General features: G+C 46.0%; 3 protein-coding genes and 1 non-coding gene across 5 annotated transcripts in view; all 4 read right to left on the bottom strand.

The window, feature by feature from the left end:
• The window catches only part of LOC134025208 (utrophin-like), a 62,613-nt gene extending 56,328 nt beyond the window's left edge, over positions 1-6,285 (bottom strand). The window contains 3 exon segments of the mRNA XM_062468107.1: positions 508-600; positions 1,681-1,742; positions 6,209-6,285. Coding sequence (XP_062324091.1) covers positions 508-600; positions 1,681-1,742; positions 6,209-6,236 — 183 coding nt within the window. The 5' untranslated portion in view covers positions 6,237-6,285.
• A 12,061-nt stretch (positions 6,286-18,346) lies between these two features.
• Positions 18,347-18,429, bottom strand: trnal-uaa (transfer RNA leucine (anticodon UAA)). The gene has a single exon. It is a non-coding gene; the product is annotated as a tRNA-Leu (tRNA).
• A 773-nt stretch (positions 18,430-19,202) lies between these two features.
• On the bottom strand, positions 19,203-21,911 carry LOC134025161 (syntaxin-11-like). 2 transcript variants are annotated; one of them, XM_062468053.1, is made up of 2 exons: positions 21,682-21,911; positions 19,203-20,712 (listed from the first exon to the last, which is right to left on the bottom strand). In XM_062468053.1, exon 2 carries the CDS (start codon positions 20,705-20,707, stop codon positions 19,808-19,810), a length of 900 nt encoding a protein of 299 aa, XP_062324037.1. In that variant the 5' UTR covers positions 20,708-20,712; positions 21,682-21,911; the 3' UTR covers positions 19,203-19,807. The 2 variants fall into 2 exon arrangements, with proteins under 2 accessions (XP_062324037.1, XP_062324036.1); XM_062468052.1 differs by lacking the exon at positions 21,682-21,911 and adding an exon at positions 21,537-21,675.
• Positions 21,912-22,481: 570 nt separating this feature from the next.
• stx11b.1 (syntaxin 11b, tandem duplicate 1) lies at positions 22,482-24,806 on the bottom strand. The gene is made up of 2 exons (XM_062468050.1): positions 24,418-24,806; positions 22,482-23,431 (listed from the first exon to the last, which is right to left on the bottom strand). The coding sequence occupies exon 2, from the start codon at positions 23,422-23,424 to the stop codon at positions 22,513-22,515; it is 912 nt and encodes a 303-aa protein (XP_062324034.1). The 5' UTR covers positions 23,425-23,431; positions 24,418-24,806; the 3' UTR covers positions 22,482-22,512.
• Between the last annotated feature and the right edge of the window lie 719 nt (positions 24,807-25,525).

Consider the following 25,525-nt stretch of genomic DNA (forward strand, 5'->3'; position numbering starts at 1 on the left):
CACACACACACAGCGCTAACTACAGCATGAACCAGCCATAAAGAAGTTAGCGTAAGACCAGTGAGAAAGACCTAGAGTGTATGTTGAGGTGTCGCTATGGGGAACAGACAAGAGAACTTCAAGCAGTTCCCTCTCTCTCTCTCAACATGCCATTCCGCAGCCTTTAGCCATGGGGCCTGTCTGCACTCTGCTCTCTCTGAAGGGATGCAATGGACAGAGGATGGCACTGAACAGGTGCCCGGTCTGGATCTTCTGCAGTCCTTGATACCACAATTAGCACCTAATTAAAGCATTAGTTTCAGTTGATGTGTCTGAGTGGATAGGCGTGTGTGTGTGTGTGTGTGTGTGTGTGTGTGTGTGTGTAGGGGGAGGGGCTTGTGCTGTTAATGACAGAGTAGTGGGGAGTGGGCTTGTGCTGTTAATGACAGAGTAGTGGGGAGTGGGCTTGAGCATGGACAGATGCTTGTGTAGACACCAATATACACACACACACACACACACACTCACCAGAACACTTCCTGTAAGCCCCTCCAGCAGTTCTAGCAGCTTCTTGCCATCCTTCAGGTCACAGAACATGTCCTTGATAGGTGACTTCCCTGTCTGTCAGAAGACACACACACACACAATCAGGTGTTTGATGACTTGAACAATGCAGGATGTACTTATTGTAAGTAGGCTGGGGGGTCGTCATTGTAGTGAAGAACACCTATTTTTTTCCAACCGGAGCATGGCAGAATGAACGCAGTCAGATGAGGAATGTCCGATCTGAGAAGTGTCTGGGTTAAACAGAGACAGGGCGCTACTGAGAGCTAGTCCAACAAACCACTCCGCTCCTGCTATAAATATCTCTGTTATGATCACTTTACAGCCCTTCACTGAGAGTGCTAGGATAACGGAGGACAGGAACAGACAGATGTACAAAGAGAGAGAAAGCGAGAGACACCGAAAAAGAGATAGAAAGAGGGAGAGAGAGAGAGAGATGAAAGAGAGAGAGAGAGAGAGAGAGAGAGAGAGAGAGAGAGAGAGAGAGAGAGAGAGAGAGAGAGAGAGAGAGAGAGAGGGGGGGGGGGGGTGGGGGGGTGGGGACAGACATAGGCCAGGCTAAAGCCTTTACAAATCAGCCCATGCATATTTATCTAAGAATCATTAGTGAAATGGCCCCGGCATATTTAACAAGTCTGTTAAATAACAAGTGGGAGTGATGGATGGACGGCTACTCGCTACGACGAGAACACAAACACAGGACTGTTACCAGGCTAGCATGTTAGTATGTCTCTGATAAAGGGATACGTATTAACTGAAAAGGGTCATATTGTCCTGTTATAAAGAGCTCAATAGCTAAATTGTCTAAGGATTTGAGCCTATTGGTCCATTCTGAACTGCTGGAACACTTGCTAGTATCCATTGCTCCCTCCAGACTGATAGCTAGCCTGTCAGCTGCCACGGAAGAGAGACCAAGGTCTCAAAGGAAGTTATTAGAAGGAAAGTTTTTGTTTGGATAAAAATAACCTCACATTTATTCCCAGGACTTTATCCCCTCCTCTAGCTCAAACTCCCAGATGAGTTTACTCTCAACTGAATCGTCTAAAGCATAATTTCCTCAAAATGTGCACTTAATGAGCACTTAAGTTGAAGTCATTTTTGAGCAACAGGCTAAGATACGTGACTGTTTGTGATTACCTTGGAGAACTGTGCATTTATCCATTTGGTGAAGGTTTTCTTCTGTACCGCATCATGCTCATCTATGGAAGAGAGAAGAGAAATACAAGCAAAACAGTGAGCGAAAAAAGAAATGCCAGATAAGTTTGGACCATCAAATCAAACAAGCAACACCAGGTTAGATCAAACATATATTTTTCGGACTCATTTCGAATGGCAGGTGTTGAAGCGGTCCCTTCAATTTGGACTATGTCCAAAAAACATTCTCTGGTACAAACACAATTTGCAGCAGACATCTCCCAATATTAGCTGACAAAATTATAGTGGAGCCAGGAACACAAAATGTAATGTTTTGGTCAATTTGAGTATATGCGGTGTGTGTGGTGTATTTGTATGTACTGTATATGTGTGTGTGTGCACCAAGGAGTCCATTCCTATGTCCCAGAGACACCTCTACCTATTCATCATGATAACAGAGGCCCCCAGACCAGAGGCCTCCAGACCAGAGCCCCCCAGATCAGAGCCCCCCAGAGCAGAGCCCCCCAGAGCAGAGGCCCCTAAACCAAAGGCCCCCAGAGCAGAGGCCCCCAGAGCAGAGCCCCCCAGACCAGAGCCCCCCAGACCAGAGCCCCCCAGACCAGAGCCCCCCAGACCAGAGGCCCCCAGAGCAGAGGCCCCCAAAGCAGAGGCCCAGTGTAGGCCTCAAACACACGGGTATCCCTCTGGGTGTGTGACCCTGAGGGACCTGTTGACAGCTGGGTGTCAGAGACCCTGCCGTAGGAATGTACCTGTACCTGTGCTCGATCACTCCTGAAGGTCCCTCCCTCTCCTGAGTGTGCTTATCCTGTCTGCCTCCAGTCCCTAGGTGTTTGATACTGTGTCTCTGTCAGGACACCTTCTGCCCAACGATCATCAGTGTTGACTCCATGTGCCACAATGTCTGACTTCTCCATCCATCCAGCCTTTCTCTCTCTCTCTCCGCTTTCCTTTCTCCCCCAATCCTCCATCCTCTCTTCGGCCTCTCTCTCCTCTCTTCGGTGTCCCCCAGTCTGTCTACCTCCCTCACACCTCACCCTTTCACCCTTTCTCCTCTCCCTTTTCATCTGATCTCTTAAACACTTAACTCCTGCCCTCCCCCCCTCCACCTCACCTCATGCTCTCCCCCTAAGGCACATTCCTGGTTTTATACTCTTGTTCACTGAGCCAGCGGTACAAACACACACACAAACACACACTTCACACAACCAACACAAAGGAGAAGCCGACCCCTAGGGCTGGTGATCCTAACCTTTGACCTTTGGTTGAGTTTGCAGTGGTTTACACAATGATGACAGTGGTTGTTTAAGACTCTCTCAGGACTTGTTTATTGAAACATAGATACATACACAAACACAACCACACAATCTCTCTCTCTCTCTCTCTCTCTCTCTTCTCTCTCTCTCTCTCTCTCTCTCTCTCTCTCTCTCTGTGTCTCTCTCTCTGTCTCTCTCTCTGTGTGTCTCTCTCTGTCTCTCTCTCTGTCTCTCTCACTCTGTCATGCAGGACAATGCTCCTGATTCATGAACACTCCACTGTCCATACTGGATCCCTCCATGCCTGGCTGGAGGAAAGATCAAAGGAAAGTAAGTGTGTGTGTGTGTGTGTGTGTGTGTGTGTGTGTGTGTGTGTGCACGGTTCATATGTGGTGTATGTGTCATCTGTGTTTTATGTATTAGTATCAGTACTACTAGTAGTGTGGAGGTAAATACATGATCAGAGACAATGAAAGTGAAATGAAAATGATGACTCCCACAAGAGCTGATCTACCTGGCTGTGCCTGATTGGTCACTGGCATGTACGCTATTCGCTGGGGGCCTCGCAAGGGAAGCTAAGCAGGGTAACTATTTGACATGATGAACAACTCCACCGAAATCAACCTATCTATCAACAGTCCACCTGCATGCTTAGAAGAGGACAGCCAGATCTTTGTTCGACTCATACAGTGCTGCTGGAGTTAAAGATATGCAGTTTGAGGAGTGTGCATGTACAGGAAGTGGGCTATGAGTTTCCTAGGGTTTCTGAATCACAAATACAGTGTCATTCTAACTTGAGAGGCCTACACCACACCATCTGCCTGGCATAGAACTTGCATGGCCAGCAACTTAATGTGCAGAGAAAATCCTGCGTGAAGACAAACATGGGTCCATGTATTACACACGTGCACACACGGAGCGAGATCACCCGGAGTTCTCCTCAAGGAGGTTAGGGTCGCCTAGTCCTTCCAGAGCAGTAACAGAACAGAGTGGTCCAATGACAGGAAAGGTTTTTTTTCCCCTCCTAGCCAAACAGGAAGTGGTGATTACATCAGGAAGAGACCTTCCCACTGGAGCCCTCTCACAGCTCATTGAGAAGATACTGAGTCACCAATGACACACACACACACACACACACACACTGAGTGAATTTTTGTGTACTGTACTGCTCTAAGACTAAAGGGCTTTATATGCTACTCCGACTCCGTTTACGGATGGGCGGGCGGACGGATACGATAAACTCTTTTTCGTTTATGGTTCTCCGTAGGCTGTGGGTGCTGAAAACAATTCACCGCCAGAAGAGTAGGTGGCGCAACGTTAATGATGTCGTTAGCGGACCAATCACAGCCAAGGGGGTATCCGTAACTATCCGAAATTAGGACGGATAGTTAGGAAATTCAGGAAGTGCATGTCGAGCTCTCCGGGGCTCTCTGAGGGCTCTCGGAGAGCCCCGGAGAGGGCGTTCCAACAAGACTAAGGTGTTCCCATGTGTAAAACGGAGTATCCTAAAACGACCTTAAGGGAAAGAGAAAGTGTGGATGTTGTTAGAGAGAGACACACACTCATAAAAATACAAATACATTAAACACAGTCAGTCCTCTCCTGTGCTTCAGAATCGGTAAACTGACTATAAAACCTGCGTTTTTCCTCGTCTTCCTTGAGGGTTTAGGTCGGTTGAGGGGCAGTTCTATGGGCGTATGTGAAGCCCTCTGTGACATGCTTGCGTGTAAAAAAGGGCTATACAAATAAACTGGGATTTGATTTTGCATCTAAGAAGCATTCACGCGTGTCAGATTTCCCCTTGTTTTGTGGAGGAGAACAGTTAGTCTGTGCCGTCTGTCATCTGTTGTCCTTCCCTCACCACCACACAGCTGTGCATGCACAGACACACACACACAGCTTACATGCAGAGAGCCACACACATACAAACACAGTGACACACATTCACAAGCACACAGACACACACATGACACTTAGCATAGTAATACGTATGCGCACACACACCTAAACTCACACCATAGCACTCACAAATCAATCACCAAATAATGGACTAGTTGTGTGTTGCTAAACCTTTCTCATTCCATGTATCAACTCACATTGTGGCACATACACACCAACACACACTTCTTGTATTATCTGCTCACAGCCTGATGGCAGACATGAGTTCTATTTTGACTTGGTGGGTCGTGTGGAATGCATAGAATTCCCATCATTTCACATGCATTCCTCCCGCCTGCAAACGGACACTTGTCGAAGCTTGCCTGACCAAACTGTTTACGCTATGGAGAAAGGGATTTGGGAATTTGTAGGGAAAACAGTTCTTATGACCAGGAAGATTAACACACATCCCCACTTAGTACTTTTCAACAACAAGCAGCACGGGCAACCCCGTGTGTGGGTGTACATGTGAGTTCATTGAGATAGGGTTCTCAGTTTGACAGGTGGGGTATAAACACAAGAGAATGATGAATAGCCGACAGGTCAGGTTCTTCAACAAAGCACTGATAAAATTACTAACTGGCACGTCAGCCTTTTTAAACAACTGTCATGTTTTTTGGGGGGGGGAGGGGGCAATAAAGAGATGCGTTCGATAGGACTAGTTACTTAACTCCCAACGATGTTAGGCGAAGTTAGTGAAAAGGGAACCAACTGGCCACTGTACTGGTCCTGTTCTGTTCCTGACAGGAACACACACACACACAGCAGATGAGTGTGTGCCACAGCTCTCACATTCCTGAATCAATATCTGTATGCAGCCGTCGTTCCGTACATAGCTTGCAGCTACAACATTTAGAATTCACATGCGATATTCTCCAACACTTACTGTATCTACCGGAGGTACCTGGAACATGACCTGAGTCATGTCTGTCTATACCACTATTCGGAAGCAGGTTTACAGCGAGGCGGCAACACAGTCCTCCATTAGAGGAACCCAAGAGAGACACACCTGGGAGACGCTCGAGAGAAACACCTGAGAGAGACACACCTAAGAAAGACACCTGAGAGAGACACCTTAGAGAGACCAGAGAGACTTGAGAGAGACACACCGAAGACACCTCAGAGACACCTTAGAGAGACTTGAGAGAGACACACCTAAGAGAGACACCTGACAGACACACCTCAGAGACACCTTAGAGAGACTTGAGAGAGACACACCTAAGAGAGAGACCTGAGAGACACACCTCAGAGAGACACCTGACAGACACACCTCAGAGGCACCCTGAGGAGGAGTGCCGTGGCCAGGCAGTGAGTCCTACCTCTCAGCTTGAAGCTGCGCTCTGCCATCTCCCCCACTGTGAGCCCAACGCTCCAACGACAGGAAGCAAGTAGCAAAGAAGAAGAGCAGACTGAGGACGGTGCTCGCATTCCAGCTTCCCTCTCTCCCTTCCTCTCTCTCTCTCTATATCTCTCTCTATCTCTCTCTCTCTATATCTCTCTCTCTTCTCCAAGACTCTCACTTCTTGACCAGAGGAGGGGGAGAAGTACAGAAGAATGTAGGGGGCTGGAGTAGGCAGCCAATCAGTGATAGGGGAGCAGGGCAGGCCAGGGCATGGGTGGGCAGTGCACTGTGGGATAGGTCGTGCACGGGCCCGTGCTCCACTGGAGGGACACACAACGCTCTCTGTTTCATGCCATCCCAGCATGCAACGGGAAGGGGGAGAGGAAAGGCCTCCCACGGTGGAAAGGTGGAGCGAGAGAGACAGAGAGAGAGGTTGACCTGCTGTCTCTGTCTCACTCAGAACACACACACACACAGCAGCCACAACATCAGAGAACAGAGGAGAAGACAAGGTGGGACGGGTGCCGTGGAGATGAAAGCATCAAATACAGAAAAAGCCTGCTGAGAACTAGACATAGCAGTTTGTGCCGTTCACTGCGCTCTGCTTTAGCCGTGTCTCCATTGCTGGAGAACGGAGGCGTAGTGATAGAGTCTGCATGGCGCCCACCACGCCTGAGAATGTGTGTGTGTGTGTGGGGGGGGGGGGGGGGGTGCAGAACAACCTCATGATGCTGCTGATACCATTCTGGAGGTAAGAAGAGTACACACACATGCACACACGCCTGCACACACAAACACAAAGCCAAATACAGTTCCTGTAGGAGGAACTTGATCACTGTACAACAGTCACTTTCAGAACTGCTTCTCACAGTGAATTAAAGCGATGGAAAGCCAAATTCAAAAATATTTCCAAGATTCAAACTCAAACAGACACACGACCAAAGGCCCGCATGACTGCATCTGTCAAGTACTCCACCAAAACACACAACAGAAAACACACTGTGATAGCCCTCAGGCGATGCAGAGCCTAAACGGAGAGCATAGCTGTGCCGGGCCTTTTCCAGCTACTGACCCATCGACCTCACTGGGAAACGAGAAGGGGGGGGACGGGTTCGCCAGAAACTGAGAGGAGAAAATAGATCAACAGACAGAAAGTGATCCTCCCGTTGTTTCTCTCTGGTTCTCTAAACGGTAGCGGGTGCTATGCTCCTATACTCACCAAGAACGGGCTGTCTCTGCTGCTTTCTCCTCCTCCTGAAAACACTACGCTTTCTCCAAGGCAACCATTTACTCAGATCCATGATGAGGAGAAAGGAGGAGAGGGAGACAGACAACGAGAGACAGGCAGAGAGAGAGACAGACAGACAGAAAGAGAAACGAAAATAGCTCGTCTAAATGCGGAAGAGTGGCCGTTGTAGTAGTGAGAGGAAATGGAGGTTTGGGGACGTTTGCCAAGCATGCTGGGTGTGTTTACTTGGGGTGCTGGGGTGGTGTGCTCTGTGACATCACACATGGTACGGTAGGAGGGCGAGAGAAAGGGGGAGGAAAGGGGGAAGAGAGGACAACACATGTCTAGCCTGTCAATCAAAAACAGTGATTACCTGACATATATGGAGGTATGTGTGTGTCTATGTGTGTGTGTGTGTGGGGGGGGGGGCATAACTGTTACAAGGAAAGGAAACAGCTGAATCATGTCATTGCTAACACACGCACACTCGGACACACACACACATAGACATGACAGGAAATGACAGCAGATCAACATGACCCTGCTGACCTGCAGCAACACACTCACAACATCACACTGAGGTGAGACAGGACACTGCTGGAGGAGAACCCCACAACACTGAAATGATCAATATCTCTATCTCTCTCTGTCTCTCTTTTCGTTTTCGGTACAATGCATGACCACGACATAACAACCTCCTTCTCGCTCTCTCTTTCTTACACACAATCTCTCTCTCTCTCTCACTCTCTCTCTCTCTCTCTCACTCTCTCACTCTCTCACTCTCTCACTCTCTCTCTCTCTCTCGCTCTCTCTCTGTCTCGCACACACACACACACAGGTACACGAAACCCACTAAGGAAAGTCTGTCCATTTGTCCCATACTGACTAACCATTTCTTCAATGAGAAACAACTGGACAAACATCACAATGTGGGGTGTGGGGTGATGTGTGTTTGGTGGGGGGGTAGAAAGGAGAGACAAAGGGAGAGAGAGTGACAGAGAAGGGGAGGTGGGGAGAGCCTGTATTGTTTTCACTGGTCTTCTCCAGGACTAGGAAGTGGGAAAGCACTAGGAGCCCCTTTCCCCGTGACTAACTTCCTCCACAAGTCTGATTGAATTAAATCCACTTCCTGTCGTGGCGGGTGGCACCAGCTGGGCTGGGCTGGGCCTGGGAGAAGGGGGATGGGATGTGAACTTCATGGACTTCAGGATTTGGAGGAACCAACGGGTCTTTCCATTGGACATCCAGAGACCTCTCTCCCTCTCTCTCTCTCTCTCTCTTCTCGTTCTTTCCTTGGCAAAGTAATCATAGTGTAAATGAGGTCTGAACAATGTAGGTTTCTTCTCAGTCTTCTCAGCTGAAAGTATTCTCTCTCTCTCTCTCTCTCTCTCTCTCTCTCTCTCTCTCTCTCTCTCTCTCTCTCTCTCTCTCTCTCTCTCTCTCTCTCTCTCTCTCTCTCTCTCTCTCTCTCTCTCTCTCTCTCTCTCTCTCTCTCTCTCTCTCTCTCTCTCTCTCTCTCTCTCTCTCTCTCTCTCTCTCTCTCTCTCGCTCTCTCTCTCTCTCTATCTCGCTCTCTCTGTGTATCTGTCTCTCTTTCTCTCTTCCTCTCTCTAGTCCTCCCCCATACATCCCTCTCTTTCTCTCTGTCACAAAGAAAGAAGAGATTAGTATGGTCTGGTACTGGAATGGCCCACTATTCCAGCACACACACACAGACACACAGGCCCGATCCATTTCAGAGGGAACAGATGAGTCAGCGAACCAGCCCACACCTCAGAACTGGAGACAAACGCAGCATGGAAATCTCCCAGAAAGTTCCAGAAGCCCCACGCCCTGGGCCTCTGGTTCCCGCTGAAGGAGGAGGCATTCATCCCTCCATCCTCAGGCCACACTCATTCACTCTCGCACTCCCTCAGTCCCCGAGTCTCACACCGCGCCCAGTCTTTCTCTCATTTGATTTCTACCTCAGTACAATACCCACGGGTTCAGTGACCTGTAGGTGAGGTGTCTAAGCAGGTCATGCCGCTAGAACAAGCACACACACCAACACACACACCCACATGTATCCCTTTACAATCCCTTTACAAGCAGAAAAGTGACAAAGCACTCTGTGTGACACATAACCGGGAGGTCAATGCCTCTAGATATATATGACACTGTTCTTCTCTGCATGCTCTCACAGGACACCAACCAGTGGTGTGCTGAGGTACACACATGATGTCAAACATGTGTGATTCTTGCTATTTTAGTGTTCCCTATTTCTGCAGTCAACAAACCACTGCTATCAACGGTTGCGTGAACCGTGAACCGAGTCTTGCTTGCAAAATTCGTGAGGTTGACTTGGAGTGTAAAAATAGTGCGGGTGGTCTGGGACAGGTGTGACATGACGGAGGTCGTTTTCTACAGCGGTGACAGGGACTGGGGGGGGGGGGGGTCTCTGAATGGCGAAGATGAAATGTCTGAGACTCTGCTTGCGTTGAAGCAAACCCCACCACCCCCCACCCCCTCCCGCTGCCATACTGGGGCTCAGAAACTAGGTGGAGCAATACGGCTTTGTAGCCTTAATGAGCCGGGCAAAGAGAGGGGGAGGGAGAGAGGGGGTGGAGAGGTTCGAGGGGGAGCAGGTGGGGGAAGGGCAGGTGAGGGAAAAAAGGGGGGAAGGAGAGGGAGGGGGCTTAGGTGGTCGTTTGAGAGGGTGGGAAGGAGGAAAGAGGGGGAGAGAGAGGGGAGACGGGTGAGGGATCGAGAGATGGAGGGGGGGAGACGAAATGAAAGGTGGGCAGGGATGGGAGGAAAGAGAAGTGTGCCCCCAATCTGACAAGATGAGCCTCGGTGGTTCTTCGTCTTTCTCAACTGCGTGTGTGTCTCTCTCACACACACACACACACACCCCCACAAACACACAAACACAATTGTAGACGAATGCTACCGCGTAAGAAACAACATTTAAAGAGCACTTTTACCATTTTCACCGTGGGTAGCTGTTGCTTTCCGTTTAAATGTCATGCAGTTTAGGCGGGGCATCATTGAGCAGAATGACACACACGGATACCCAGATACACACACACACGCGCACACAGTAATGTGAACCAGAGAGGCAGAGGCCACAGCACCACGCCCTGGGGAGATATTTTGGGGAGTTTGGCTCAAAGTCTCTGTCCCCATTATCCACACAGCCTTCAGACTGCTGCTCTCCCACCCATTTTCAGCAGGGATCTGGCACGTGGAGAGCTGTGATGTCACGCACACACACACACAGAAAGAGAGAGCAGGAAAAAGTGCCTCGGTGGTGTAGATCCCTTTTTTGCCTGATTTTTTTCGACATTCAACTCAAAGCTTTCGAAACAGTGTGTGCGTGCGTTTCCAGTTTTTGGGTTGATTTGATGTTTGGCATTCCAAGAATACACCCAGCTTAAGATGACTGAAAGAGTAGGCAGACACACAATCTGACAGAGAAAGAGAGTTGGGGTTGGAGATAGAAGCAGATCGAAGCGAGAGAGAGAGAGAGAGAGAGAGAGAGAGAGAGAGAGAGAGAGAGAGAGAGAGAGAGAGAGAGAGAGAGAGAGAGAGAGAGAGAGAGAGAGAGAGAGAGAGAGAGAGAGAGAGAGAGAGAGAGAGAGAGAGAGAAAGAGAGAAAGAGAGAAAGAGACAGACGGCACAAAAAAGGAAAAGCTAAGAGTGTGTCATCACCTCAAAAGACCCGGAGAGGAGATAGAGGGTTTGTTTTTGGTCCGGGTTGCACGCTACACACAAAAACAGACACATGCACACATCCACAAACAATGTGTGTTATGTCTGGGTGAGTGTCTCCACACTCACCCAGCGTTTTTCTCCCAGAGGGAAGCAACATGGCTTCCCTCTGCTGCCCACTGTCAGGTACATGGATGTTCTGGTGACAGTGTTTCCTGTTCCTGTGAGACCAGACAGGGTCTTTCAAATGTTGACGTTCTATGGACAGACTAAGAGTGAGAGAGTCCAGAACATTCTCAGGTCATGCAATGCGCGTCCTCTCACACGGTGTGTGTGTGTGTGTGTGTGTGTACAGGCCCTTCAGACTGTATCTGCACATTGCAACACAAACACTACACAAACACACACACACAAATCCATGTCCAGAGATTCAGACCGCAGCTCTCCATGGCCATGGTAGGATTAGTTCTTTCTGGACAAGAGCTGTATAGTTTGTGTTTGAGAGTTCGGGTTGAGACAAGCTACACCTTCCATGGTTCCTCCTCGCCCCTCTCTCCCCCTCTCTGGGATACAGCTATTCAGATGTTAGGCCTACGTCACTCTCTTGTGTACACTCACAAAAAGCACGCACACGCCCAAAGATGAACCTTTCACATCCACGCACCCATGCGCTCCCCCATGTACACACACACACACACACATGATGAAGACAATACAAGAGGGAGGGGGGAAACAGGAGGAGAGACAGGGGAAACATTCGGGAAAGTAAAGAGAGAGAGGGAGATAATGCGAGGCAGAGACAGAACTTTCGAGAAAGAGAACGAGAGGAAACACTAGAGAAAGAGAATAAGAGAGAGAGGGAACACTACAGAAAGAGAATAAGAGAGAGGAAACACTAGAGAGAGAGAGAGAGAGAGAGAGAGAGAGAGAGAGAGAGAGAGAGAGAGAGAGAGAGAGAGAGAGAGAGAGAGAGAGAGAGAGAGAGAGAGAGAGAGAGAGAGAGAGAGGGAACACTACAGAAAGAGAACAAGAGAGAAAGAGGAAACCAGAGAGGGATTCATTAAGCAGCTTTTCCGGAGCGCTGGTCTCAAGTGACAAACAAACACAGGCAAGAAGGAGGTCAGGTATTTGTCAGTAGGGGTTGGCCACTGGAGGTGTGTATGTGTGTGTGTGTGTGTGTGTGTGTGTACACTGTCAAACAACTAGCCCTCCTATCCACTGAGGATAGGTGACCTCTCACCTCAGCCAGAATGGAGTGTCATCTGCTGGGAGGGGCATTAAAGGAAGGTTAACCAGGTAGACAGACACACACACACACCTCAGTCTGCCCTTTATCCTGAGTGGGAGCACAAAACTAATGATTGGTCGGCAGCTTTCGCCAGCAGCCTGCCTCGTGTCTGCCCACCCCCTCTCTGTGTCTCCACTGGGTTACATCACACTGGACACACTGGTAAACAGGACACTAGTCTGGCCCAATATATGACTGGGATGTCACGCGCACACACACCTGCCTGAACACATTCGATCGTAATGATGGCTTCGGGCTTGTCCTTTGATCCCTCAGCAACAATGATGTATGACAGAGAACACACTACAGCTGAATAGTATGTTTGCTGTTAGCCTCCATGATTACAGACTCTGCTGATGACAAATGGCCCTCACTCCCCCCTTTGCCCCCGTAAGCGCAGCCCAGTCCTGCACAGTCCAACACAGCACAGCAAAGTTCAGTACAGTACTGTACAGCCCAACCCGGTCCAGCAAAGCCCAGTATACTACTGCATAGCTCGGCCAGCCCGACACTAAACTACTTTCAGTGTTATAATAAGCTGATTCTGATATACACTGGGAACAACAGCTTCCTGTTGGCTGACCATGTTTAGAAGTATAATACTGAGGAGGCGTGTGTTAGCAAGGATATCTCCCTTCCTCTCCCCATAACACACACACACCTTGGTGTGCAATCCCCCCCCTCACACCCCTCTCCTAGCCCCCCTCCCACCCCACCGCACCCCAGCTCCTCATCTGTAAAAACACGCCCCCCCCCTCCCCCTCCTTCCTTACAGCCTTATCTAAACAAGTGCTTTGTTTCTGGCTTTCGTTCAGTTTGCTATTATTCATTTCAGGATTGCTAGTAAATGCTTCTGTAGTACAGTACATTAGAAAGGGCATCGCTGCCAGTAATATTCCCAACGGTTTAACTTCCATACATTACTATGCATATGGTATGATGGGTGCTAGATTGCTATCTTAATCCAAAATGACTACCTCATGGCACACACATAATACTTCCCTCACACACACACACACAGTGCCCACGTCTAGAAGCCAGGGTAACCAAGTATTGTTTGACTGCTCAGCGCACTTAATGTTTAGAATGCATCACCATAGTTTAGAATGACAGCCCAGTTAAAAGGTTTTAAGTAGGCCACAATGTGCTTTTGCTGGTAGAAGATAGACTGGGGTGAATGTGTGTGTGTGTGTTTCCACATTGTGAGGCTACACATTCTTTCTTGTGACAAACATGTATTTTTCCAGAACTTTCCTCTGGCTCTCTGGTTCAGTGAAGTGTGAGTGTATTGTGTCCAGTTAATGATTATGTATTTACACTGGACTGGTAATGTGGACAGGGTTCACACCGGGAGGTAGAGAGAAACACCTATGTCCCATTCACACATACACACGCATTCACACACACACACACACACGCATTCACACACATATACACACACACACATACATATGCATACACACACATGGAAGGTGTGAAGTGACTTAAGTTGTAAAGCAGTGCCACTTTTTTTTGATTTGCTGGTTCCTGGTAGCAACTCCTGCTGTTTTTAGAGAGCGGAGCTAAGCTAGGATATGCGCCACTTTTTCCCTCTGTGCCGTAAAAGAAAACATTACTTTTGAGGTTGCTAGGCGACCGGAATCCTTATAAGAACAGCATTGTGGTCTGGAGACAAGCGTTGTAAATTACAAAGTCCAACGGAATGGTGGAATTCCTGGGCCCAGGCTCGCCGGGCGCTCTGGGAGGCTGGGCCTGGTGCCCGCTGTAGGGGCCTGGAACACAACACCACCAGAGAAGAGCAGGGGGAGGGGCGTCGGCCTGACAGGAGGGAGGGGCCACCTCCGTCCGCATCGTTCCTGTCGCTATACTTTCTCACACAGGCAAGCACACATGCTCATATACGCACACACACACACACCGGGTCAACTTTTTATTGACTGTATCAAAGTGCCTTGAACAGTCAACACTGTCAACACATCTACAGGTCAAACCTCTGCGTGTGTGTTGTGTGTGTGTGTGTGTGTGTGTGCACGGATGATTTCTGTCAAACATTAACCCATAGGAAGGAATGAGAGTTTGAAAGAGGGACTTGTCTGTGTTTACTGTGGACCCATCCCTCCGTTCCTTCCTCAGCTTTCTCTCTCTCCTCCCAGGGTTGTCACACTCAGCCATCTCTCGCTCTTTTGTGTCCCTCTGACACTTTCTTTCTACTCCCTCTACTCCTGCGCTCCATGGGAACCCGAGTTTTTCACCTAAAACAGGACTTCAGGCCTCACTAGCATTTAATTTGGACTTCTGGACTACTGCATTTGAGCAAGTACCTAACAACACACACACAAAAAAAAAGTCAATGTCATATCTGACCTGCTGGAAATCACGAGATATCCTTCTCTTAGCTCTGTCAACACTTCTGACAAACACACACACAGCTCTCACATGACAGAGCACACCTTGCTGCATCACCACACCAACTGTTCCTGAGCACACCACATGGTAGTGCTTCAGTGTTGCGTACGTGCTCAAGAGGACATATTCACTTACTCATGTAAGAGAGAGTTGACTGGCTGGCTGGGCTATCACAGGCTTGAGCAAAAACTAGACACCACACTCACATTTCTGACTGGCCACATCACAGATCCAGTCGTATTTACACTTTCTTCATTTAGCACATGCTCATGAAATTGGGGGCCAAGAAGCCATGTTGGGAGGCAAGGGATTGGAAGACACACATACCAGATCTCCATTTGATGATGTCGTTGAACTCGTCATTGGCCCCTCCCTCTGTGATCTCACTGGACGACGCCATGCTAGTCATTTAATCCACCGGTTCCTCCACGCTTTCTGACAGGAACCTGTTCTCTCTTCAACACCACCCAGTTTCTTCACAAGAGAAGGGAGGGTTATTTCTCACCTATAAATAAGACATAATTATGTTGCTACAATTAAGTTATGGTTCCACCTATTGGTTACACAGACATGTAGTCAAAGCAGGGTGGCTGAGAGGCAGGGTGGTCCTTTAAGACAACAGACTAACAGCTGTTAGTGCTTGTGTGAGTGTGTATGTTCTCACCTCTCTCCACACACTAGGTGCATAGCACAGATTTTACTATGAGTCATCATTGTCCAAAGAGCACGCCTACCAACTCCCAATCTGGACCCCTGGAAGCGTGGCCATGCTTGCACAAATCATTTACTAATCATTTGACCTTACTAAATTGGTCTACTTGTAGTGCCTAACAGTAACTAACGTTTACCCTAGTCAGCAACTTCTGAAAGGTTGCTTTTACCTGTAATGATATGGATACATTTGAACACTAACTCGCTTGAAATGACTGACTTTTGTAATGACCATGAAAGGACTCGCAATGTAAACGGTTATCTGAAGAATTACAAACCACGAGCTATGCTTGAGGGATGATGCAAGTGCGCAAAAATAACTTGAATTGAAATGAGGCAAACCTCTTGCGTTTGTATTCAGTTTCAGTTCCCTAAACCTCGAGTGTAATATGCTTTGACAGCCAAGTGTAAAACATGTAAAGCTGACTGTCATTCGACAAGCTTTAAACTTGTCATTGCCACTTTCCTGAAACCATCTCAATGCAGTTTGCATCCTGATAAATAACATCGCCTATTCGGCATTACTGATGGCTTATTACCAGGTTATTGCTTTGAATGGCACCAATGTCTCACAGTTTCCAGGCCGATACTCATGTGTCATTTTAATCCGATCAGATTAGCACGAAAGTGAAAAATGTGTGGCTTGCTGACTCTTTTCAACTGTAGTTTAACAAACGAACTGTAGGGCCTTGTCATTTTCTCAACAGAATCACATTTTACGCTCAATATTGTTTAAAATACCTGAGTAACCACAGTGGTTTGTTTTAGCTTGCAATGTTAAACCTCTGCCTGAAAATGGTTACTTTGGATCCCATAAATCTACTGATCGAAAAAATCAAACTCACCTTCACCAGTGGTTTTAAGTGTGCGAAAGGAGAAAATCCGTGTAATTTGACAATGAAAAAATATTATTGACGAGGTTATGTGCAGTTCTATATGCAACAAAATCGAAGAGTTTAAGGCATTACAAAAGCGGATACAATGAAAATGAACGTCTGCAAAGAAAGCACAGTCCTCCAGCGCATCCACACATAACAAAATCCCTTTTCAAGAGTTTCAATATAAAAGGGACAGCTGTAGATTCGCGGTCAAGTCCGCTGTGGTCTTGATGGTCCTACGTAGAGTTTGTTGAAAGATGGAAAAATTGTTTACTGCACGGGTAAACCCCGCTGCTAACGAGTTCGTCCCAAACTTTGTTCCTGTTGCTGTACCTTTCCTTGCCTGCTTACAAACTTTAGACGCGCGGATGGAAACATGGCGCGGTGGCCGTCACGTGATCAGGCACTCAGACGCTTCAGAGGGCGAGTTGTCCCGGGATGGAACAGTGAACGTCTGAATGAATAAAGTGAATAAGGTTTCTACAAAATTATTAATGGCCATATCGTGGTGACTTGTATATCTCACAACAGTTTGAACAATAGCTGGTCTTTATGCCTTCAGATTTTATGTTGCAGGCTAAATATTCGAACATAAGCTCAATTTAATTCTAAACTAGTTTAGCCTTTGACGTGAAGCGAACATTTATATACGAATAAAATGTCATTTGTGGTCGTTAATGTGTGTAACTACGTAACCTTAACTTTATAGCATTTAATTAGGACTACTATATTACTGAATCTATGAAAAGCCCCTACCTATCAGACACATAGGCTATTGAATTATAAACTAGTTCCATAGCCTATTTATGAGACAATAGTCTACAACAAGGCTACTGGCCGAGATTGAGTAATTGAGTAGCACTTGCTGGAAATCTAACCGAGGCTCCGGTGGATCCAGAGATGTCGATCTGTCGTTGTACATCTAGGCCCAGCAGGGAGGGGCGTCGTCTCAGCTATCACGCTCTTTGTGTGCGCTACCTCGCGCGGCCCAAAAGAAGCTTGATTTCATCAATTAGCGCTTCGCCGGGGCCTCGCTCAGGTGTCCGGTGACAGGACTGGGAGGACAACATTAACAATTATAATGAGCAGACCTAAATAATATCGGACCCATCTTCGAGGTAAATAAAGATGAAGAAGCCATGTTATATGAATGGTTATAAGTGGACACAACTGTCAAGCTAAATACAATTGAGACACGCAAGTCATATGAGTTACATGAATGCAACGATAGGCTACATATTAAATAATGCAGAGAAAGATCCTTTATGTTGTTTTATTGGGCCTCTCCAAACTTGCGACCGTGCTGCTTCACTGAATTGAAGACCTTTGGCGCCTCCCAGTGTTTAAATGGTTAAACCTTTCTCTGGTGATATCGCGTATCGTAGTGTGTAGAGCAATAAAAGCACCAAGGAATATGCAAAAAATCTAAGGATTCAAGAGAATTAGAAAAAAAATTACTATGCTATTGTCAACCAGGATGTACAACGTAAAACCATAAAATAAATCGTAGGCAACTGTATATTAAATAACTCATTATCTTTGAGGATTGTAGAACTATAGTATATCGGCTATCCTAACACTTCAAATATAGCAACTCATCTGAGAGTATTCGCCTACATTGGTTTAACCGGTAGGGGGTGAGCTTCTACAGTGTGTTACAAAGTAAACTTATATAATAAACTTATACAATAACAACAAAGTAACAGCTTGAATAAATGTAAAATACTTTTCAGTTGGGCTCAAATAAACATCTATTATGTTCGATACTGACAAAACCATTGGACAGTCCAACGGACTGAATTTCACATTCATGTTTATGGTCCACAGTTTCCATTTCTTCACAGTTGTAATCAGTTTTATATTTCTCACCTTGGACATCTTCATTTTAGTTATATTTAGGGAAACAAAATAATCTACCAGGAGTGGGGTTCGAACCCACGCGGACATATGTCCATTGGATCTTAAGTCCAACGCCTTAACCACTCGGCCATCCTGGTATACACCGTTCCCTGTTTAGGTATTGGATTATAAACTAGACATTAGAAAATTGTGATATTTTAGTTTATATATTCAAACTTGTATCAACGTAATCAAAGAAGCTTGTACGTTTTGCCACTCGGGTAGTGCTAGTCTAACTAAATTGGAGCTAGCTGGCGAAAGCGAGCTAGTGCTAGTAACTAGCAACGCGGGCTAGTCTAGCTATGCACGTCTTTTCTACATTAGACTATAGCTAAACTTCCAATACAAGCTATCCAAATGGTTAAATTTTGGAAGTGAATGAAACAAGCGTTGGCTTGCTAGTTAACAGATACAATATTCTATCTAGTAACGTCAACGTGTAGGCAATGTATTGGCTAGGCTAGCTAGCTAGCTGCCATATCCTACTAACTTTGCTACAGTCACAATGAATCAGCTACTAACTTCACTAACTATCTATGAGCTTTGAAAATGAGTAACAATAGCTAGCTAGTTCCCCAGGCTACTCGTCTAATTCTTAAGCGTCGTTATAAATATCATAGTTAAATTAATTTAGCTGTTATAGCCCTATCCAATTGTCCGGGAACTACTAGTGCCAGTTTCTCTTTTCTTCACCATGGCAGAGATCACTTTGACGTTTCAAGAAATTGTCATGACTCTCCGGCTTCAAGTTTGTTGTTGTTCTTGCAGACCCCATGAGATAGTTTGAAAATGAAGCGATTACAAAATATAGACACAAAAAAAGGCGCCACATTAGTTAAAAGTAGCCTATATTTGAAGTGGTTTCGTTTAAAAATATATATTTTTATTGATGATCATAATCAGCCAAATTATTACATTGATTGTCACAACCAAGCAAGTTTTGTCAGGTAAGAGTCAGGTAAAAACATTTATTTTTAATGAATTGAAAATAGGGAAGGGAAAAGAGACAGAAATAAATATGTATGTTCACAAAATGTAAACTTATGGACACAGGCTACAAGAGATTTGATTTCCCTTCATGAAAGTGAAACAAGGCTATTGCAAACAATGAAACTAGATTGTATGACACTTAGTTCAGGAGTTTCATGAAAATGTAAACGTTGTAAAGAAACCTTTTGATCAGATAACACAAACTCCTTCATTTATTTATATTTTATTAAGCCCTATTTCTATCCCTTACATGGCAGGTATTTCATACTAGCTCACATAGGCTACATTCTACATTCATAATTTTGCATACTCTTCAAGCTGTCATTTGGTTTCATCATACCCCCTGATATAATGTTACTAAACACCTACCCACACCCACAGAAACACCCACACAAATGTTCAGGGGTTTATCTCTTGGCTTTCCATTTAAACTCAATCTGTTAGTTGGTAAGTTCAATTTGAATTGTTATAGTCCATTACTAAAAACTAGGGACGGCGTCTCCATCGTGAAAAACATGAACAGAATTGCCAGCAGCAGCTCTTGCTCTTGTACTCCAGGGCCTTCTTGATGTGCACGTTGACCGTTGCAAGGTACTCCTCTGTGCCACACACATTAGCCTCAATGCTATTTATCCGGCAGCCTTGCTCTTCGACGAGCATAGCCATCTGCAGGAACAGGTCACGCACCTCAGTTAGCCTAGCCTCCAGGTCAATCAGCTCCTCATGCCGGCCCTTGATCTCAGACAGAGCATAATTGGACGATCGGCCGTCTGTCTGCAGGCTTTGGGACAGCTCCACCCAGCCCTCGCCCCCTCTTTCCACCAGTTGGTCCAGCTGTTCCCCTGTCACCTTTTTCCCCAAGATGGATGCCTGTCTCTGGAGGCGCCCACGGCACACCTCCTTCTGGTTCTCTTCCGCCAGGTTGTACTCAGACACGGTGACATGGAAGGCCCTGGTGAGGGTGGCATGCTGGGAGCGGGCGATGCGACTTACAGCGGCGTAGGGGCCCTCTTTTTCTTCCAGCTGTTGGCTCAGCTGCCCCAGGTGCTGGAGCCTGGTGTAGAGGGCCTCCCCACGCTTCTGGATCCTCTGGGCGATGGAGTTAGAGTCCTGCTTGAGCGCGGTGAGGTCGTTCACCGCAGTGCTCACCTGCTCATTGTGTTGGACCAGAAGCTCTACCTCCTCCTGGAGCAAGGAGATCTCCTGGCGTATAGAGTGTGCCTCCCCTAAGACACCGTCCATGGAGGAGCTGTCGAACACCACAGCCTCCTGGCAGATATCGACCGTGACCACGTCATAGTCAGGGTCTCTCAAGTCAGGTTCATTCAGGTCACAGTCATCCAGATCCTCACCAATTGACTTCATGTGTTCTAGCCTGTCCCTCATCCTGCCTAAGGATAGGGAGGAGAAAAAGAAGGAGAAAGATCAGGATGTTTAAGAGGAATATCATATACAAGCAATGTGGACAGCTGTTCATAGATTTAAGGATTTGGTTTTGACCAGTAGGAATAAGGAATACATTTGTATGTTTGAACAACCAGAACAACAGGATTATAAACGTGTTTCGTAAAGTTTGTCATGGGTTCAAATGCTTCAACACAGAAGTAGTGTACAATGAACAGCCTCTAAAAACTAACCAGTCTGGATTTCACTCAAACACGAAAGAAACTTCATTTCCTCATGCCTTTGGACTACCATTTCCTTGACAACGAGTGTTAAAAACGAGTATCTAAACCTAGTCAAGAATCTTGCCATGCGTCATCCATAGTTAAAATGTTACCCATTTTAAAGGTAACAGATAAAGACATAGAAAACATCATAAAACAAAGTAATTATTCATGGGAGAGATACAACATTATACAAATGCATATGTGTAGCTGGGGGATCATATAGGACCATGCCTAATCAAATATCAAAGCCACATTTTCTCTGTCTCAGTGTGACAATACACGAATGATTTCGGAGGTGTGAATGTTAATTGTTTATTCTCAGTAACAACTTTCCATTTAAATCACATTTGCCTACTATTTTGTCGCACACACCCGCGATGATAATCTCTTAACAAAGATTACGGAAAAAAACTGTTTTACTAACCAACATCAACATAGTTTGGTTGTTGTACCAGAATGTTATTTGGAATCAGAATGAATATATGCCTGCTACTTTATTAACTCATTCACAAATAGGGCAAGTATGTCAGATATACCCAACTTACCCTTATTCTAGATCCCTTGTGTGAGAATCGTGGTTAAAATTCAGTTTAAACATTATTCAGCTTTCAAACTTGTTGAAGCATCTCTGATCTCTGGGAAGGAAGAACACCTGTTTGCTTACGAGAAGAATAGGAGGGAGTGTCTTACCATTCCTTTCTTGTCACCTGCGTCGCAAAATGTAACCTTCGCAATAACCATGTTCGATAAACCTCCAGAATGATTTGGCCAACGATGAGCATGCAGTGCGGAATAGACGTACTTTTGAGGTCAACCGAGGGTTAATTCCGCTAGACACACTCCGACATTGCATGTGTAGTAGGCATGGTGTATGTGTGGGTGTAATAAGGAAACAGAGATTTATCATTCTAATGCCGTCATTGTTTAGTAATTTCAGTTAATCCAATATTTAAGGTGGTTTAAAGTGAGGACAACAGTCAACCACACTTTAACCCGGCAGTAAATCACAATTGACAAGAAAAATAATGCCTAATGTGGCATAGTGAAGACAACATATCCTTGAGACCTAAATGAAGTCAAAAAGTTTTATTTCTGAGATTAGTTAAGAGTAAGATTTGTTGCAGGAAATAGTTTTTTCGAGAGATCTGTACCTATATGTCTGAGCAGCTGCTAGCCCAGATTATAAAATCCCCAAATGCATAATTTATACATTGTTGAAAGTGTATAAAGGATATACATATTTTTGATATAGCAAGTACTGTTTCAGCGGTGCAAAATAACATTACTGTACTTCGTCATTTGTGACTGAATCCTATAGGGCCCTGTTTAAATGCTTTTCAAATACTTCACCCCCCCCTTCCTCTCTCCTTGAATTTTACACTCATATGCAATGGAATGATGGTTAATTAAACTGCCTAAAAGCAGTGCATTGCGGAGGCCAAAATGACATTTTTAGAGCATTAAAAACAAATAGAAGTACTTTTTTTAAAATTTAAACTCCACTTTTAAATACAGTATTCTTTATTTGTAGCATGGGAAGCAGCTGCAGAACATCTTCTTAAAGGGATTGTTCTTGTCGTGGCGCTTTGCTCTCTCCAGTTTGACCAGGGCTTCCTGTAAGGACGCGTCTGTTTGCTGGATGTTGGTTTGTATGGTGTTCATCATAGGCCCCTGCTCCTCCACTAACAAGGCCACGTCTAAGAAGATCTCATGGATGCTCTGGATACGGTTCTCCAGATCCACTAGCTCCCGGTGCCGATACTCAATCTGATTCAATGCTGACTTTGTCGTCATCCCCTCTTTCAGGATATTCTCGCTGAAGACATCAAACTTGCCCGACTCGATCATCTCCTCCACTTCCTCGCCTGTCACCTCCCGCCCCACGATCTCCATCTGCCGCTGGATGTGGGTCTTGCAGTTCTCCTTGTGGTTCATCTCTGCCTCGTTGTATTCGAACATGGCGTCACGGAAGCTGTTGCTAAGGCAGGCGTACTGCGTCCGGGCGATGCGGGTCACGGCAGCGTTGGAGCCGTGCTCTGCCTCCAGCTTGCGGGCTGACGCGTCCATGTCTCTGAGGTGCACCAGCGCACCCTCTGCACGGGATTTGATGTCGGCACCGATGGCGTTGGAATCCTTCTTGATCATGCTCATGCGGCTGGTGCCCTGGAGCACACGAGAGTTCTGCTCTCGGAGCCTCTTGACCTCCAGGCGGATGAGCTGGACCTCGCGGTGGACACTCTGGGACTGGGAGAACACGTCATCCAAGGCGGGGCTGTTGTCGAAGATGACGGCCTGGTGAGGCAGCTCCTCCTCCAGGTCCACGTTGCTGAAGGAGTCGGAGGTGGAGGACTCAGCGTAGTCCATTGGCTCCACATGGCTGCTGCTACTGCCGCCATCTGACAGCTCTTGTAAGTGGCTTAGTCTGTCCCTCATGGCTGGGCTAGGAGAGGAAGAGGGAGAGTTACATAGGAGAACACACACACGAGCAAACACCCGTCTCCCCCTCATGGCTAGGTAAAGACATAAAAGGTCAAGCCTTCATAAAGGAGGGATAAGGAAAGGGGGAAGATAAGGCAAAGTGAATGACCCCTAGGTTACAAGATGACAATCCTTATAGTGTGACCCTCTGATGTCCGTTTTGTCGAATGTTATTTATTAAAATTGCTGGATGACTGGGACAGGTAACACACTGGTTTCTAGATTTCTTTCCTCCTCCTTTGACACACATACCTACCATTCACATGTCAAACTGGTTCAGACAGAAACAAAACATGCTGGGTGGCGCTTCTCATCAAACTTGTTTTCTTGTCATGGTTTGTTTTGATCAGAACTTTAAATGTCATGTAAACTTTATTTCCAATTATTCATGTTTGAAAAGTCAACTCAAGATATGGAACCACCCTTGGATAGCCCATTTAACCCTTGTGTTATCTTCGGGTCATTCTGACCCATCAGTCATTGTGACCCACCGTCGTATTGCGACAACTTTACAGCATACAAAAACAAAGTGAAGCATTTTCTTTTAACCGTTGGGCTGTCTCAGACCCCCCACATTGCAAAGGTTAAAAGAAAATTATTTTTATTTGTTTTTGTATGGGGTAAAATTGGGTAAACACAACGATGATTCGTTATGAACCTTTGGGTCACGTGACCCGAAGGCAGCACAAGGGTTAATCATGAAAATGAATCTGGTGAACCATTCATTTGAATTCAATTGTTGCTCGACAGCTGATTTTAAAACCCGGTTTACCACACTGACTTCATATTTTAAGTTATTAGGAATAAAATGTATTTTATCGTCTGCAATTAGCTTGCGTAAATACACAACAAATAATGACAATTGAAGTGACAATTTAGTTGGCTTACCTATGAACAATAATTCAACTCCCAACTATCATTTTTAACATGTTTTACACGATGACTTACCGCTTTTGTAAAGCTCTATCAACAGTTTTCCTCCCAACTCAAGTCACCGTGTGGCCACACCATCCTATTTGACTTCAGAACGGCTCGTCCGGGTGTAGGTGGATTGATAAGTGATGGTTAATTAGGTGGAACAATCCCACCAAGGCATTGCACGGTTATCTTTAGAGTAAAGATTAAATGTGCCTCTCCTGAGAAGAAAAGCAATTGCACCACCTCCATGCAACAAAGGTGATGTTGTCTCTGGAATGTGGTCGAGTTGGTTGAACCGCTGTCCTGTCACAAACCTTATGACGTTGAGCAACCATTAGCCTACTAATAATAAGAAAAACTTTTCCAGAAGCTTTTACCCCCAACCAATCATCAGGACTGGGTGGAGCACTGAATGGTATCATTGCGTCTCGCGTTCTCGAACGAAAGATGGGGGTAAGGGGGGTACTATGCAAATTATCTAAAGGTATAGCCTACATTCCTGTTGTCTTCGCAACAATAACAACACTGCACAATCAGCTATTATTAGCATAACACATCACAATTATCTGCAGATTGCAGTCAGTATTGACTGAACATTTTTTTGGGAGGTTTTGAATGACGTTATGGGATTGGGACTTATCTAATTAAACCTTCAGCAATCCATGTTCGAGTTTAGTGTCATTGCCGTCACATGATTAGTCATTGTTTCATTAAAACCGGTTTAACTGCATTGACGACCGACTAAATAGTAACCAGCTGACTCTGGCTTTCGCTCCCTCTCTCTAGACCATAAGGGAAATGGCCCCATCTATTGGATTTTACTACTCACGCCATCTCAAAGGTTCTTGGAAATGTAACCAGGTCAGGATTTTAGTATTTTGGAGCATGGGAGCAGCACATGTTGAACTTCATGTTGGCCAGACATAAACCTATATGCATACTTTAATCACCGGTCCAAATGTTATTTTAAGCGGTTAAAACACTAATTGAATTGAATGCAACTGTATTTAGGCAGTGGGTGTGCTAATGTAAAACGTGAGGGAGACTTTGTTACATCTGTAACGTGGAGGAGCGCCTGATTCTCATGTGACCACAAAGACAGCACAATCCGTGACTTGGATTACAGGGCCACTTTCAC

The sequence above is a fragment of the Osmerus eperlanus genome, chromosome 8 (genome assembly GCF_963692335.1).
Source record: "Osmerus eperlanus chromosome 8, fOsmEpe2.1, whole genome shotgun sequence".
Taxonomy (NCBI): Eukaryota; Metazoa; Chordata; class Actinopteri; order Osmeriformes; family Osmeridae; genus Osmerus; species Osmerus eperlanus.

Coding starts and splice junctions, on each gene's coding strand:
- LOC134025161 (XM_062468053.1), bottom strand. CDS start 20,707: ATGAGGGACAGGCTAGAACACATGAAGTCAATTGGTGAGGATCTGGAT.
- stx11b.1 (XM_062468050.1), bottom strand. CDS start 23,424: ATGAGGGACAGACTAAGCCACTTACAAGAGCTGTCAGATGGCGGCAGT.